Raw genomic sequence first — 18,191 nt, forward strand, 5'->3', positions numbered from 1 at the left:
CCCGGATGGCAATAGGCAAAAAGCCCGGAAGGAAATAGGCAACGTTTTGGGCCGAAACCCGGAAGGGTTTCGGCCCGAAACGTTGCCTATTTCCTTCGCTCCATAGACGCTGCTGCACCCGCTGAGTTTCTCCAGTTTTTTTGTGTACCTTCGATTTTCCAGCATCTGCAGTTCCTTCTTAAACTTACAATAAACCAGATTAAGTGCCTCAACCCACCAACTTTGAATCAAGCTTGGTTTCTCAAAAAGCCATTCCAGTCAAACAGGTCTGAAATTAAAACCCTTCTGAAATAGAGTGCAATGTGTGAAAACGTAGGACGGATCAGGCAAGGGGTGACTTACCATCTGTGATCGATTCTTTGGACAGCCATTGATATCTTCAATCTTTTCGTTTGCTGAAATAGAAAGGAGATAAGGCTTGTAGTACATTGAGTGTCTATAACTAGGTCTTCAGAATGGCTTTGTAAAAGTCTGTCGGGTGGGGGGGGGGGGGGAGGGGGGGGGGGGGGGGGGGGGGGGGGGGGGTGGGGAGGGGGGGGAGAGGGGGGGGGGGAGGGGGGGGAAGGCCAGACAGTTGACAAGTGAATGCAGCGACACATTCAACACCCGTCAGGAACATGCTCGACTTTTCTGACCCAGCCCAGAGCAGCTGAGAAGCAAGGTCATCCCCGACAAACAGGCAACTGTGTGACGGGCTTCTTTAACCCTTTCTCTGCCCCCCTCCTCTTCCCTTCCATTGATTCCACCTACACTGGGGCGGCACGGTGGCTCAGAGTTGCAGCCTCACAGCGCCAGAGACCCGGGTTCGGAGTTTGTACGTTCTCCCCGTGACCTGCGTGGGTTTTCTCCGGGTGCTCCGGTTTCCTCCCACACTCCAAAGACGTGCAGGTTTTTAGGTTAATTGGCTTTGGTAGAACTGTAAATTGTTCGTGGCGTGTAGGGTAATGCTAGTGTGCAGGGATTGCAGCTTGGTGCGGTCTCTTTAACTGAAGGACCTGTTTCTGTGCTGTATCTCTACACTAAACTAAACTAAACTAAACTTCACGCTGCCTCGACAAGGTCACAGCATAATCTAGGACCAGTCTCACCCTGGACATTGCTTCTCCTCCCCTCTCCATGAGGCAAGAGGTACTTTGCACGCACCAATGCAACGTTTACGACGCATTTAGACAAGTACGGATAGAATAGGTTTAGAGGGATATGGGCCAAATGCAAGGAGGTGGGACTAGTGTAGATGGGACATGTTGGTCGGTGTTGGGCCGAAGGGCCTGTTTCCACACTGTATCACTCTATAACTCTATGAGAAATGTGAAAATGCAAACCGTCCCAGTTTCTTCCCAGCTGTTGTTAGGCAACTGAACCATCCTATCACTGATTGTGGATGATCAGCCATGATCACATTGAATGGCGGTGCTGGCTCGAAGGATCGAATAGTCTACTCCTGCACCTGTTGTCTATTGTCTTTGGGGAAATAAGTCACGGATAAGGCAGGTTAAGAGGGAGACCGTCATCACCTTCCCCTCAGCTATCAATTCCTCGAACTTCATCCCCTTTGATCTCACGTTTTCACTCCTTACTCTTCCATATCTCTGTGTCTCCCTCCCCCCCCAACTCTCAGTCTGAAGGTTCTCGACCCGAAACGTCACCCATTCCTCTTATCACTGATTGTGGATGATCAGCCATGATCACATTGAATGGTGGTGCTGGCTCGAAGGGCCGAATGGCCTACTCCTGCACCTATTGTCTATCATTAGCTAGCGAATGGTCCTGATCTACCTCATTGGAGACCCTCGGACTATATTGCATCAGACTTTACTGGGCTTTATTTTACACTAAGCGTTATTCCCTTTATCCTGTATCTCTACCCTGTGGGCGGCTCGAGTGTAATCATGTGTAGTCTTTTCGTTGTACGAGCGTACAATCTGCGCAGAGACAGTCGTGGTGGAGCCCGGGTCCGTGGCGCTGTGAGGCAGCAACTCTACCGCTGTTCCACCGAGCTGCCTGCTCCTGGGCTGTGATGGTCTATTTTCTAAATCAATGGTTTTCAGTGTAGTTAACTTCTAACTAGATAATTTCACCAAGATATAGATGCCATTTATTGTCACTATACATGTACAGTGAAATTGAAAGCTGCTCGTACTCAGTGCATACATACAATTTAGCACAAAAAACAAGAAACAGAAAAACAAAAAACAGAAGGGAGAAGGGGGGGGGGGGGGGGGGGGGGGGGGGGGGGGGGGATAGGTGCACAATTCTGCAGTGCTACATACATATATACAGATGGAAGTCCGGGTGTTAGGCAGTGAAGTCAGTGCATGTGTGAATTTGAATTAAGAGTAGTTATAATTCTCGGAAAGCAACTATTTCTGAGAATGCCTCACAAGAGAAAAGAGATAAGGGAATAACGTTTAGTGCAAGGTAAAGCCAGCAAATCCGATCAAGGACTAGTAGATAGTTGTTCTGGTTGTGGTGGGATGATTCAGTTGCCCTATAACAGCTGGGAAGAAACTGTCCCCTGAATCTGGAGGTGTGCCTTTTCACACTTCTTTGCCCGATGGGAGAGGGGAGAAGAGGGAGTGGCCGGGGTGCGACTGGTCCTTGATGATGCTGCTGGCCTTGCTGAGGCAGCGTGAGGTGTAGATGGAGTCAATAAAATAGATTGTAAACTAAACTAAACTAAACGGCATTCTAGGGTAGCATTCTCCCCTCTAGAGTCGCAAGCTCGTGGTTTTAAGTCTCGAGCGGTTCAAACAAAAGTACTTTGATTATAAAAGGGAGACAGAGTACTGGAGTAACTCAGTGGGACAGGCAGCATTTCTGGAGAGAAGGAATGGGTGACGTTTCGGGTGGTGATACTTCTTCACACTAGCTCAGCACTGCTCTCTGGTTGTGGTGGGATGCAAAGCGTAACTTGGCTAAACTGCCAAGCAATTGTCTGCATTTACAGACGGCTGGAGCAGTGGAATTCTCTGCCTCAGAGGGCGGTGGAGGCAGGTTCTCTGGATGCTTTCAAGAGAGAGCTAGATAGGGCTCTTAAAGATAGCGGAGTCAGGGGATATGGGGAGAAGGCAGAAACGGGATGATCAGCCATGATCACATTGAATGGCGGTGCTGGCTCGAAGGGCCGAATGGCCTACTCCAGCACCTATTGTCTATTGTGAGGAAGGCAGCACCTACCCACAACCTGGATAATGTCGGCCAGCAGCACCCCATCCGTGACGTCCTGCTGAAGGTCTCTGATGAGCCGCTTGTGACCAGACTTCACCAGGTAGTGATTGGCCCAGTCGGTGTAAATCTGTAACCAAACCAAGTTCAACATTTCATTCCATCAGTTCAGTCATTTTTCAACATATTGTGCGTTCAATAGCAAGTGAAATTGATACATCAATAATGAATTCATTCTCAATTAATGATGAACACAGTCTGTACTACGGGTGCTGTCTGTACAGAGTGTCTACATCCTCCCTATGACTGTGTGGGTTTCCTCCGGGCGCTCCACTTTCCTCCCACATTCCAAAGACGTACAGTTTTGTAAGTGGACATACAAAGTGCTGGAGTAACTCAATGCGTTGAGCAGCATCTCTGGAGAAAAAGGATGGGTGACGTTCTGGCAAGGGGCCTATAGTTTAGTTTAGAGGTACAGCGTGGAAACAGGCCGTTGAGTCCGCACCGACCAGCGATCCCCGCACACTAACACTGTCCTACACACACTAGGGACAATTTACAATTATACCATGACGATTAGCCAACACAACCCATCCCTGTCCCCTTCCCATCTCTTCCCTTCCTCCACCCATCTGCCAATTAACCCCCCCCTCTTTCCCCGTCAAACTTGTACCCACCTATCACCTGCCTTGCTTTAGCCCACCCACCCTCTCCTGGCTGGCTCCCCCCCCCCCCCCCCCCCCCCCCCCCCCCCCCCCCCACAATCAAGGAAGAGTCCCAAGCCCAAAATGTCATCTATTCATTTGAGATACAACATAGAAATAGGCCCTTCGGCCCATCGCATCTGCATCGACCAGTGATCACCCCTTACACAAGCACTATCCTACACACACTGGGGACACTTTACAATTTAAACAAAGCCAATTAACCTGCAAACCTGTACGTCTTTGCTCCATAGATGCTGCCTCACCTGCTGAGTTTCTCCAGCATTTTTGTCTACATTCACTGGTACACATCACAATAATAAAACTGAGCCCAAACACCTCCGCTCGGTTCGCAATAACCAACCTGATCTCCCGGTGGCCCAGCACTTCAACTCCCCCTCCCATTCCGAATCCGACCTTCCTGTGCTGGGCCTCCTCCATGGCCAGAGTGAGTCCCACCGTAAATTGGAGGAGCAGCACCTCATATTTTGCTTGGGTAATTTACACCCCAGCGGTATGAACATTGACTTCTCTAATTTCAGGTAGTCCCTGCTTTCTCCCTCTTTCCCCTCCCCTTCCCAGCTCTCCCACAGCCCACGGTCTCCGCCTCTTTCTTTCTTTTTCCCGCTCCCACCCCACCCCCACATCAGTCTGAAGAAGGGTCTTGACTCGAAACGTTTTCTGTTTCCTTCGCTCCATAGATGCTGCTGCCTCACCCGCTGAGTTTCTTCAGCATTTTTGTCTACAAAAACTTAAAGCAACTTAAGGGGCTGTCCCACTTGGGCGTTATTGGCGTGTTATTTGCGCAACATCATTTACACGTAGGCAGTGACGCCTCAGGATTTGGGGATTCACAAAATCATCGCACGCCACCTGCATGATGCGCAAATGACGCCTCTAAGTGAACACATAATAAGTAATGAACAGTAATTAATTAAAAAGCTTGAATTGCAAGTGTAATTTTTCAGTGCTCTTGTCTAAAATGCACTTGACTTGCAGCCCGTTCATATTCTAATCACTGCGCTGCATAATCATCGAGGACTGTGAGTGCATTCAGTCTTCAGAGAACAGTGCTGAGAGAGAGCCAAAGGAACCCTTCACAATTATTGCTTGGTTGAGACGGAGATACGAAGGGGAAACAAGGGCCGTGTACAACTCCCTGACCTCAAGTCTACCGCTGTTAGAATAAAATTGCATAGATTTGCATTTTGCAAGTGTCGCTGGCAGTTACCGCAACAAGTTAGGGCGGCACGATGGCGCAGCGGTAGAGTTGCTGCCTCACAATGCCAGAGACTCGGGTTCAATCTTGATGACGGGTGCTGTCTGTGCGGAGTTTGCACGTTCTCCCTGCGACCATGTGCGTTTTGTCTGGGTGCTCCCACACTCCAAAGCCATTAATGTTTGCTCTGGTAGTTTATTTCATTCATATGTTTCAACTATAATGTTTTATTATTAATGTTTAGTGTATCATCCTTAATTGTCACTGTATGTGGTGTTGTTATTTGCGAGTGGAGCACCAAGGCAAATTCCTTGTATGTGTGTATATACTTGGCCAACAAGCTTATTCATTCATTCATGTTTAAAAAAGAACTGCAGATGCTGGAAAAATCGAAGGTAGACTAAAATGCTGGAGAAGCTCAGCGGTGGTGAGGCAACGTGCGTGGTGTCTCGACCCGAAACGTCACCTATTCCTTCGCTCCATAGATGCTGCCTCACCCAGCTGAGTTTCTCCAGCATTTTTGTCTACATTCATCCATGTTTGTAGGTTAATTGGTTTTGGTAAAATGGTAAATCGCCCCTAGTGTGTAGGATAGTGCTAGCGTACACGGTGATCGCTGGTCGGCGCGGATTCGGTGGGCCGAAGATCTTGTTTCCACGCTGTATATCTAAAGACTAAAGTAAAGTACTTGGTTCACAATGAAGACTGCTTCTCCAACTCTGCCTCCATGATATACATAAGGCACAAGACACACACACACACACACACACACACACTTTAGTAAAACCACCCACCCATTTATGTGCAAGAGTGTCTCATTTCCATAGTATGAATTCCTTCCAACAATTGCCCCTTTGGCTTGCAGTAATGGGCTTTCTCTCTATTCAAGAGCATTTCACATTTTGGCATCATTAATATTTTTTACTTTATACTAAGCTGCATGCATTCAAATAACCTGGAAATATTCCAAGATTGTCATTTTACCCAATGCTGGTCCAAGAAAATTAATTGCAAAACTGGGTATTTCATTTATTTTCTGGCATCTTGTACAACATCTATTGTCAGAAAAAAACGTTCATGCATAGGCTGAGGGGAGACCCATGTCAATCCCATGTTCCCGATGTTGGGGGAGTCCAGAACCAGGGGCCACAGTTTAAGAATAAGGGGCAAGCCATGTAGAACGGAGACGAGGAAACACTTCTTCACACAGAGAGTTGTGAGTCTGTTGTGAATTCTCTGCCCCAGAGGGCGGTGGATCCTTTCAAGAGAGAGCTAGGTAGGGCTCTTAAAGATAGCCGATAGGGGAGAAGGCAGGGGATATGGGGAGAAGGCAGGAACGGGGTACTGATTGGGGATGATCAGCCATGATCACATTGAATGGTGGTGCTGGCTCGAAGGGCTGAATGGCCTACTCCTGCACCTATTGTCTATTGAGATTTATATATAGAGTCTCATATGAAGTATATAAAATGACGAAGTGGCATAGATACGGTAGACAGTTAGAACCTTTTCCCCAGGGTGGAAATGTCCAACATTAGAGGACATCACCAACAAACCTGGACGTCTTTGGAATTTGGGAGGAAACCAAATGTAGAGAAAACCCACGTGGTCACAGGGAGGACGTACAAACTCTGTGTACAGACGTCGGCGTTAAACATTTGCCCCGCTTATCTCCTTTAAGCTTTGCTCCTCTCTCCTTAAAGCTAAGTGCTCTAGTTATAGATTTTCTACCATTATGGGACAATGGTTATGTCTCCCTATCGATGCTTCTCATGATTTTGTAATTTTGGAAGATATTCCCAATTTCTCCATGTTTACGAAAGAACTGCTGGAAAAAAAATCGAAGGTAGACAAAAATGCTGGAGAAACTCAGCGGGTGAGGCAGCATCCATGGAGCGAAGGAATAGGCGACGTTTTGGGTCGAGACGGAAGAAGGGTCGCCATTTCTCCTGCATTCCCGCTGCGTAAGTCTTCCCTCAAAGCCAGCGCCCGTTCTATTTCCTCCAATGCTTAAAGTGAATCACCTTTTATTTATCCTGGAAATCATTTGTTTCACGGAGGTCCCCTTGCTAATGAAATGGTGAAGACTTCCCAGTTTCGTAATTATTAGTGGCAGCCTGAGCAACATTCCTACACAGTGTTACAACCCATTACTTCAGCTGTACAAGCAACAGTGGATGGGTCCCAAGCATCCCATCCAAACACCAGTTATTTAGAGAACTACATTTCTATCCTAATTTAGCCACAAATTAGCGATCACCTCCGAAATCAGTCTCCCGGTCCAACTGTCTGAAGTATATTTAACGGCTGGTTCTAAATGTAAAGATTATTTATCTTCCAACTGAACTATGACCAACTTTAATAAATAGCAAGCTCAGGGAGAAGTTAATATTATTAACAGCCTCATAAAGACAGCGGCTCACATTTGGCAACAAACTAAATGGTGACTACTTGTGTGTTTATCCTTTAATAGAGATTAATTTTAGATTTCCCAGTGACTTATTGGAACATGGAGACTGGGAAGAATCTCGGACTTGGATCCTAATGTAGTGTGAAGGAACTGGTCATTTGAGGATCAACAATCATATTAGTTCTTAGTTTAGTTTAGTTTAAGAAGATAAACACAAAATGCCAGCCGGAGTAATTCAGCAGGACAGTTCAGTTTAGTTTAGTGGTACAGCACAGAACAGATCCGTCAGCCCACCGAGTCCGCGCCAACCAGCGATCACCCCGCACACTAGCGCTATCCAACACCCTAGGGACCATTTTACAATTTCTAACAATTATCCTTCAAACCTGCACGTCTTTGGAGCGTGGGAGGAAACCGGAGCACCCGGAGAAAACCCACGCAGTCACGGGGAGAACGTACAAACTCCGTACAGACAGCAGCCCGTAGTCAGGATTGAACCCGGGTCTCTGACGCTGTGAGGCAGCAGCTCTACTGCTGCACGATCACCGTGCTATAGAGAACATGGACCAGTGACGTTTTGGGTCAGGGCCCTTCTTCGGACAGAAGGGGAGTCCCAACCAGAAAGGTCACCTATCCATGTTCTCTTGAGCCGCTGAGTTGCTGAGCACTTTGTGTCTTTTTCTGTAAACCAGCATCTGCAGTTCCTTGTTTACGCACCAATCATGGCATTTGATCTTTGGCCTGTTGCATTACCTTTGTTTTTCTCCTCTCCACGGATGCTGCCTGACCTGCTGTTTCTAACTCTTTCTATTCTCTCTTCAGTTTTTCGGCAGTCGCCTGTAGTTGCCCAAAAAATCGCCTAAGTGGGACAGGCCCATTACTCCAGCATTTAGACACTCCGTGTCTACGTCATGTTCCAACTGAGTACTAATGAAGACATTTGTCCAGTAATTCAATCGCGCGCACACACCATTTGCAACGTTAAGAAAATATCTCATTTCAAAACTACATGATAAGCATTTGTATTTTCAAACAAAAGGACACAAAGTGCTGGAGTAACTCAGCGAGCCAGGCAGCATTTCTGGAGAAGGTGGATCTCAAGTTCGTAAATCATTTGTGAAACACTTGCTACTTCATTCTACACACAACACATTGATTACATTTTGGGGTTTTTAAAGTAAAGCATTGCCCGGTTGAAACTGATTTCCAACGTCTGTGCATAAAACAGACACAAAATCCTGGAATAAGTAGGGTGACACGGTGGCACAGTGGTAGAGTTGCTGCCTCACAGCACCAGAGACCCGGGTTCGATCCTGACCACGGGTGCTGTCTGTACAGAGTTTGCACGTTCTCCCTGTGACCACCGTGGGTTTCCCCCGGGTGCTCCGGTTTCCTCCCACACTCCAAAGGCGTACAGGTTTGTAGATTAATTAGCTATGGTAAACATTGTGTGTAGGATAGTGCTAGTGTACGGGGCGATCGCTGGTCGGCATGGACCCGGTGGGCCAAATGGCCTGTTTCCACTCTGTATCTCCAGACAGACTACGATATGAGAATCCCGCCACTGAATCTAAGTGAAGTGATCGACCAAAGCATTGACGTACCCCGTCTTTGATTGCCATACCAGATAATAAACAGACAAACACATCATTCATGCCAAAGGGCCACAGAGGACTAGATGGGCCGAAGGGCCTGTTTCCGCGCTGTATCTCTAAACTCTATTGCAGCTCAATTGTAATCATGTATTGTCTTTCCACCGGCTGGTTAGCGCGATACAAAAAGCTGTTCACTGTACCTCGGTACACGTGACAATAAACTAAATGGAACCGAAACTTTAAAAAAAGCAATCTACGAGGCCGGGAGGGGAGGTGACTGAAGGAAGGAAATGTTTGACATCTTTGGAGGAAAGAGAAGCTAATCCCTCTTGTTGAATGTACTGAAGTATGCAGCAAGCTTGTGGCCTTCAGTCAAGGGATAAATAGAAGGTTACACAAAAAAGCTGGAGAAACTCAGCGGGTGCAGCAGCATCTATGGAGCGAAGGAAATAGGCAACGTTTCGGGGCGAAACCCTTCTTCAGACGGGTGTAACCTTCGATTCTCCAGCATCTGCAGTTCCCTCTTAAACAAGGGATAAATAGACTTCTGTGCTATACCTGCAGTCGCTGTTCATAGTCTCTGCAGGATTCCAGAGACACATGAGGAAAAGCCAAAAGTTACTCACCAGTTCACAAGATCCATCAGCCCTTAAGTGGCAGACCCAGGTTTCTGGAATTAAGCTTTAAGTGCCTCATCCCAAAAGTAAGCCGAGTTCAATTTAAATCAGTCAGTGCATGGCAAAGCAGACACGATGTACCCAGCCGAAACTCCAAAACAATCTGTTACCATCTCTATATCACAACTTGCTGTGAACAAAGCACTTTCATTTACAGTCACTTAGCTGGTATTACTCACACTGGCCAACCGATACCACAAATCTCATATTACAAAGGCCAGTCTATTCCGCAATCCTCAATAAAATATTCAAGTATGGGCTGCGGAACTCGAATGGTTCTTAAAAAACAAATCCAATGCTTCTTCTAATTTTGCACTTGGCTTTTGTTCCCTGTAAGATTAACCATTTTAGTCGACATAGGCCACCAATCCCAACTCGACACGAAAATAATTCAAGGTTCATTAAAGATTTATGCACAATGCTTTACTTTAGACTTTAGAGGTACAGCACGGAAACAGGCCATTCGGCCCACCGAGTCCGTGCCGACCACCGACCCCCCCGTACACCAGCACTATCCTACACACGAGGGACATAGAAACACAGAAAATAGGTGCAGGAGTAGGCCATTCGGCCCTTCGAGCCTGCACCGCCATTCAATGTGATCATGGCTGATCATCCAACTCAGTTTACAGGGACAATTTACATTTTTAAACCGAAGCCAATCAACATACAATCCTGCACGTCGTTGAAGTGTGGGAGGAAACCGGAGCACCCGGAGAAAACCCACGCAGGTCACAAGGAGTTTAAGAGGGAACTGCAGATGCTGGAATATCGAAGGTAGACAAAAATGCTGGAGAAACTCAGCGGGTGCAGCAGCATCTATGGAGCGAAGGAAATCGGGCCGATTCGGATGTATCATAGTGTCTCGTTATGCCAGCCGTAGGTACTCGGGGCATCAGGAAAGTCGGGACGTATTTTCCAGCATGACAAAAAAGTCCACAAGTAAAAAGATGGTCGGGAGTAGGAGTCCGTAGATTTTTTTTTTAAGTTCCTTTCAACTCAGCAGAGGACCTGAGGAAAGTGGCACTAGCAGGTGAAACAGAATGCCAGCAATCCAATCCCTTCTCCTTTGCTTTTTGTGCAACATCTGCTGAAAATCTCAATTCCCTTCCCAAAGAAAACAATAAAAAGCACCACTTCTGCCAAAGTCAGGTTTAGAGTGAACAGCTGGACATCATCTTCCTGCGCTCATAATCGCTGCCCAAATGACGGCCTGATTCATGTGGGCACCTGCGGCCAGCTCAACGCTGCAAATTGAAACTGATGGCGCAAACCCTCAAAGACAACACTTTAGCTCCGTAAAATCCAGCCGTTTGCTGGTCTGCTCCACTCTTTCACACTTGTAATTCCTGAATTATATCCGTGATAAAAAGGTGCAATAGACACAAAACGTTGGCGTAAACTCCGCGGCTCAGGGGATACGGCGCGGGTGATGTTTCCGAGTCGAGACCCTTCCTCAGACGGAGACGGGGGAAAGGGCAATGAGAGATATAGACAGTGATATAGAGGGATATAGAACAAATTAATGCAAGATACGGAAAAAATAACCATGGTCAAGGAAAGGTGGAGCCCACAAGGGTCCATTGTTGGCTGTGGGGTGGACGATCATGAGTTATCCGGACACTCACCTATTTCCTTTCTCCAGAGATGCTGCCTGACCCACTGAGTCACTCCAGCATTTTTGTGTCTATCCTTGGTTTAAACCAGCATCAAACAGTTCCTTCCTACACATCCTGTACACTTTGACAGCTTGCTTTAATCGCCCACCAGTTTATAATCTTCACCAGAATAGATACTCTTGTCCAAGGCCGGAAGCCCTGGTTCTCTATCTGTTGCCATCCAGCACTTTGTGTCTATCTTCACTATTTAGCCTTGTTATCCTCAATAGATTAGTGCTGGAGGATGGTGGAGAGAGTCAAGAGTTTCAAATTCCTGGGCGTGCACATCACTGAAGATCACTCCTGGTCTGAGAACACTGATGCAATTATTAAGAAAGCACATCAGCGCCTCTACTTCCTGAGAAGATTACGGAGAGTCGGTTTGTCAAGGAGGACTCTCTCGAACTTCTACAGGTGCACAGTGGAGAGCATGCTGACCTGTTGCATCGTGGCTTGGTTCAGCAACTTGAGCGCTCAGGAACAGAAAAGACTACAAAAAGTAGTAAACACTGCCCAGTCCATCATCGGCTCTGACCTCCCTACCATCGAGGGGATTTATCGCAGTCGCTGCCTCAAAAAGGCTGCCAGCATCATCAAAGACCCACACCATCCTGGCCACACACTCATCTCCCTGCTACCTTCAGGTAGAAGGTACAGGAGCCTGAAGACTGCAACGTCCAGGTTCAGGAATAGCTACTTCCCCACAGGCATCAGACTATTAAACTCAACTGAAACAAATCTCTGAAAAATAATAGACCATTATCTGTTTATTTGCAATTTATCTGCCGATATATTGATGTGTGTATATATTTATACAATGGTATATGGACACACTGATCTGTTCTGTATTCATGCCTACTATATTCTGTTGTGCTGAAGCAAAGCAAGAATTTTGTTGTCCTATCTGGGACACATGACAATAAACTCTCTTGACTTGACTTGACGTCTGGAGATAAAGGGAATTCTGCGGCACAACTGGTGATTTATGGTCTAGATTTCACTTCCCTTTAGAGATACAGCACGGAAACAGGCCCTTCGGCCCGCGCCGACCAGTGATCACCCCGTACACTAACTTTATTCTACACGCTCGGTACAATTTTGCCGATGCTGATTAATTTACAAACCTGTACGTCTTTGGAGTGCGCGAGGAAACCGGAGCACGCGGGGAAAACGCACGCGGTCAAAGGAGCACGTACAAATTCCGTACAGACAGCACCCGTCGTCAGGATCGAACTCGGGTCTCTGGCGCTGTGAGGCAGCAACTCTACCACTGCGCTGTCCCGGTTATAATGGCCCAAACACAGCTCAGGATCATCTTTCCACACGGCCAAACAAAGTTCCATCGTAAAGCCTCATTGTTCTTTGGAATTAATAACCAACGTAAAAACGTCTCAAGGAATCTGCCTACAGACAGGAAGTGTCACAGCTGGCGTCCTGGTGCCATTGCAACAACCTGGAGCTCAATGCTCTTAAGACAGTGGAATTGATAGTAGATTTTAGGAGAGCTCCCTCTCCCCTCACCCCACTCACCATCAACAACACCACAGTCACATCTGTGGAGTGTTTTAAGTTCCTGGGAACCATCATCTCCAAGGACCTTAAGTGGGGGGCTACCATCGACTCCACAGTCAAAAAAGCACAACAGAGGATGTACTTCCTGCCGCAGCTGAGGAAGCACAATCTGCCACAAGCAACGATGGTCCAATTCTACACGGCCATCGTAGAGTCTGTCCTCACCTTCTCCATCATGGTCTGGTTTGGCTCGGCCACCAAGCACGACACCCGGAGGCTGCAGCGAATCGTCCGATCAGCAGAGAAGGTTATTGGCTGCAACCTTCCCTCCATTGATGAATTGTACACTGCAAGGACCAGGAAGCGAGCGGACAAGATCATCTCTGACCCCTCTCACCCTGGCCACAAACTCTTTGAATCACTTCCCTCTGGAAGACGACTCCGGACTGTCAAAGCTGCCACAGCCAGACATAGAAACAACTTTTTTCGACAAACAGTAGCTCTACGCAACAACCAAAATCTGTAGCCTCCTTTTACTCTGGTATTTCATTTAATTATTCCCATGTTTAAACTATAATGTTTTATTTTTAATTGTCTACTGTATATGGTGTTGTTACTTGCGAGCAGGGCACCAAGGCAAATTCCTTGTATGTACACACACTTGGCTAATAAAATATACTAAATACAATTCACCTCATTTGATCTGAGCCCCTTTCTTAGCTGCTGAAGCTAGAACAAAGGGCATTAATTTTACACAGCTTTGCTGGAACGACCATTGGTAGAATTTACAGTCCAGCATGGCACATGATCATGTAATCTGCACTCCAAAGCTCAAACACATGTCAGCTTTGCCAAATGCCAATTGAAACACATCAAAGTTAAAATGTAAGTCTTTTGGACATGGAGACGTGAAGCAAAGGGCATTCCAAGTCGTAAACGTGGGATCGGAACAACCTTAATGTGCGGAGCCACGGAATCCTGCATTGTTAGGCACGAAACACTCAAAATTTCATACAGCGATCCGTTATTTTGCAGTCACAAAACTCGAATATGTATCAAAAAATTCAGTTTATTCATGGTGACAAAAGCTTACGGGCCTGTCCCACTTACGCAACTTTTTCGGCGACTGCCGGCACCCGTCATTGGTCGTTGCATATCGACGATAATTTTCAACATGCTGTAAATCCAGAACAAGGTACGATTCATTTTTAAAATCTTATTTCTTTATTTTTAATTTTTAATTTTTATTAGAAGCAATGTACAGTCGTATAAACCATGATATATAACATAATACATTTTGTGTACAACTTTTTGTTTTAAATTTAACAATATAAAAATAAGACACGATTCTTTGGGCGATTGGTCACGACCATACGGGCTTCGCCACGCGACGTGTCGCCAGGGTGTCGCCTGTACGGTCGTGAGTCGTCTCCTCAGACTCGCCAAAGAGTTGTAGCGTCTTTCTGGTCACCGCTGGATTTTCAACATGTTGAAAAAGTCGCATAAGTTGGACAGGCCCATAAGGTTAGCAACAGCAGAGTGAATAGACCATGGATACAAGGAACCGCAGATGCTCGTTTACAAAAAAAAAGACACAAAAATGCTGGAGTAATTCTGCAGGACAGGCAGTTCAATCCTGACCTCAGGTTCTGTCTGTGTAGAGTTTGCACGTTCTCCCTGTAATCTCGTGGGTTTCCTACAGGTGCTCCGGGTCAGGCAGCATCTCTGGAGAAAAGGAATACGTTTCGGGTCAAGACCTTTCTTCAAACTGACTCGAACTTCTTCAAACTTACCCATTCCTTCTCTCCAGAGATGCCGTCTGACCCGTTGAGTTACTCCAGCATTTTGTGTCGATCTTCGGTGTAAATCAGCACCTGCAGTTCCTCCCTAAATAGTCTGAAGAAGGGTCTCAACCTTGAAAGTAGACAAAAAATGCTGGAGAAACTCAGCGGGTGAGGCAGTATCTATGGAGCGAAGAGTTACAGCCCGAAACGTTGCCTATTTCCATCGCTCCATAGATGCTGCCTCACCCGCTGAGTTTCTCCAGCATTTTTTGTCTACCTTCGATTTTCCAGCATGTGCAGTTCCTTCTTAAACATCCCAACCTTGAAACGTCATCTATTCCATTTCTCCAGAGATGCCGCCTGATCTGCTGAGTTACGGCAGCATTTTGTGTCTCTCTTCGGGCGAAACCAGCATCTCCGTTTCCTTCCCGTGCAAGAGATTGGAAGAGATGGATGGCAAAGACTATGACTATTCTTGATTGAGCTAGAAAAACGAGGCTGAGATAATAGACAATAAACAATAGACAATAGGTGTAGGAGTAGGCCATTCGGCCCTTCGAGCCAGCACCGCCATTCAATGTGATTTTTGCTGATCATCCGCAATCAGTACCCCGTTCCTGCCTTCTCCCCATATCCCCTGACTCTTTATAAGAGCCCTTTCTAGCTCTCTCTTGAAAGCATCCAGAGAACCGGCCTCCACCGCCCTCTGAGGCAGAGAATTCCACAGACTCACCACTCTCTGTGTGAGAAACAGTTTTTCCTCGTCTCCGTTCTAAATGGCCTACTCCTTAATCTTAAACTGTGGCCCCTGGTTCTGGACTCCCCCAACATCGGGAACATGTTTCCTGCCTCTAGCGTGTCCAAGCCCTTAACAATCTTAAATGTTTCAATGAGATGCCCTCTCATCCTTCTAAACTCCAGAGTGCACAAGCCCAGCCGCTCCATTCTCTCAGCATATGCCAGTCCCGCCTTTTGCAATTGTCCAGGTGGTCTGTGCATGGGGAACTGACTCCAGCAAAGCTGACATCAATTTTAGACGTTTAGAATTCTGCAAGATGGCACATGTTTTTGCCAGGATATACAGTAGTGCTGATGTTAATTCCATCCATGAAACCAACAGTGCCCACGCCAAGACCAGGAACTTCAAAGCTTCGCATCCAACCCATGTTCCCTGTTTCCACTTAAAAGTGGTCGTCGGGAAGGAAAACACTAGCCGCTACATTATTGCCGGGACGACAGGGGATTTTGCCTTTATATATACAGAACGCTGCCTAATAACACCAATTAAGTGTTGCCATCTGTATTTCTGCTCCAGCCATGAGGAAAGCATCACATTTTCCACAAACCTTCGCCCTGATAAGGCACCACTTCTGAAATTTCAGTGTATTATTTCAAAACGTTTCTCGGCTTGGCTTGGCTTGTGAAAGCTTGGGTTGCAGTGTGAGTCAACGCTGCGATATTGCACACTTGGCCCTCAAAAACAGGAAGAACACTGCACACATAATACGATTCACGTGCAGAAATCTACTCTGTGACATCCGAGCCCTTTTGAAGTGTTAATGTACTAGTGATGGTCGTGTTGGCTCCTTCCTGGCATTCCAAAAAGGCATGCGGCAGCCTCGTTAACTCGCTCAACGTTAACGTTTCAAGGGGATTTTAATGCGGTTTAGTCACGGCGCTTGTGAAATACCAACCAGCTCCTCGAGAGGACCTCCTTGAAATGGCTTCAGAAATGGCAGGATCCCGACAGAATTGAGTTCAGCAGTTCAAATCAAAGGCTAAATCGGGGCAACCAGCACTAGGTTTTACTCAGTAAGATGAGGACAGGCAGGATGGCGCAGCGGTAGAGTGGCTGCCCTACAGCGTTGGACACCCGGGTTCGATCCCGACTACGGGTGCTTGTCTGTACGGAGTTTGTACATTCTCCCCGTGACCACCACGTTTCGTATCCTCCCATACTCCGTGCAGGTATGTAGGCTAATTGGCTTAGTGTATGTGTAAATTGTCACTAGTGTGTGTGTGTGTAGGATACTGTTAATGTGTGGGGATCGCTGGTCAGGGCGGACTCGGTGGGCCGAAGGGCCTGTTTCCACAATGTATCTCTAGAGTAAACTAACTAGCAGGATTAGTTTAGAGATACTGCGCGGAAACAGGCCGTTCGGCCCACCGAGTCCGCGCCAAACAGTGACCACCCTGTATAATGGCACTACCCCACACACTAGGGACAATTTACAATTTGTCGGAAGCCAATTGACTTACAAACCTGTACGTCTATAGAGTGTGGAAGGAAACCGGAGCACCCAGAGAAAACCCACGCGGTCACGGGGAGAACGTACAAACTCTGTACAGACAGCACCCGTAGTCAGGATCAGACCTGGGTCTCTGGCGCTGTGAGGCAGCAACTCTACTGCTGCGCCACCGTGCCGCCCATGATTAGGACTAGTCACAAAGTGCTGGAATAATTCAGCGGGTCAGGCAGCATCTCTGGAGAAAATGGATCGGTGACATTTCAGGTCAGGACTTCCACTTTTACCGATGTAGCAATTTGTTTGAACTGTGAAATAAACACAATCCCATCTTTGTCTCCTTCCCATCTTAAGTGGCGGGTAGCTCGGTGTCATGAGCAGAGAGGGGAAAGAGGGCTCTTGGTTTGTGCACTTCAGACAGGGTGTTCCTTTGACTACCATCTCTGCTCCCCTTCCCATCTCTGGCCTTCCTCCACCCATCTGCCAAATAACCACCCCCACCCCGCCAAACTAGTACCCACCTGCCGTGCTTTCGCCCACCCCCACCTCTCCTGGCTTCCAACCCCCCCCCTCTACAATCAGTCTGAAGAAGGGTCCCAAGCCCAAAATGTCACCTATTCATTTTACTTTACTAGAGAGATACAGCGTAGAAATAGGCCCTTCGGCCCACAGAGTCCGTGCCGGCCCGCGATCGCCCCCTATGCAAGCACCATCCCACACACACTGGAGACAATGTACAATTTAACCAAAGCCAATTCAACTGCAAACCTGTGCATCTTTGGAGCCTAGGAGGAAACCGGAGCACCCGGAGAAAACCCACGCAGTCACGGGCAGAACGAACAAACTCCGTAGAAACAACCTTTAACCATTTGCAAAATGTGAACTCAATGGAGCGAAATTTAATTGTCAACATTTTTCTCCCACTTTGGATCATTTCCCAATTAGTGGCTGTGGCCCATGTGTGTTGTTCACCAATCAGCTTAAGTGAAATATTTCTGTCCAATTCAATTGGCAGAGGGCGAGATCATTGTAGTTACATTAATAAATCAATAATCCGAAGCCTCTGGGCTAATGATATGAATTTATGAGTTCTAATCACCTTGACAACTGGGGAATTGAAACTCATTTAATTAAATAAATCTGTAATTATGAAGCTCGGATGACTATTGGTGACCACCTACAAAGAATATTGTTGTGTTAATGTCCTTCAGGGAAGTAAAT

The 18,191-nt window shown here is 46.9% G+C and overlaps 1 protein-coding gene across 1 annotated transcript in view; it reads right to left on the reverse strand.

Annotated features, from left to right (window-relative positions):
• nav2a (neuron navigator 2a) overlaps positions 1 to 18,191 on the reverse strand; it is a 572,427-nt gene that overhangs the window by 255,830 nt on the left and 298,406 nt on the right. The window contains 2 exon segments of the mRNA XM_055649181.1: positions 343 to 395; positions 3,178 to 3,295. Of these exon segments, the coding sequence (XP_055505156.1) occupies positions 343 to 395; positions 3,178 to 3,295 (171 nt within the window).

The sequence above is a fragment of the Leucoraja erinacea genome, chromosome 18 (genome assembly GCF_028641065.1).
Source record: "Leucoraja erinacea ecotype New England chromosome 18, Leri_hhj_1, whole genome shotgun sequence".
NCBI lineage: Eukaryota > Metazoa > Chordata > Chondrichthyes > Rajiformes > Rajidae > Leucoraja > Leucoraja erinaceus.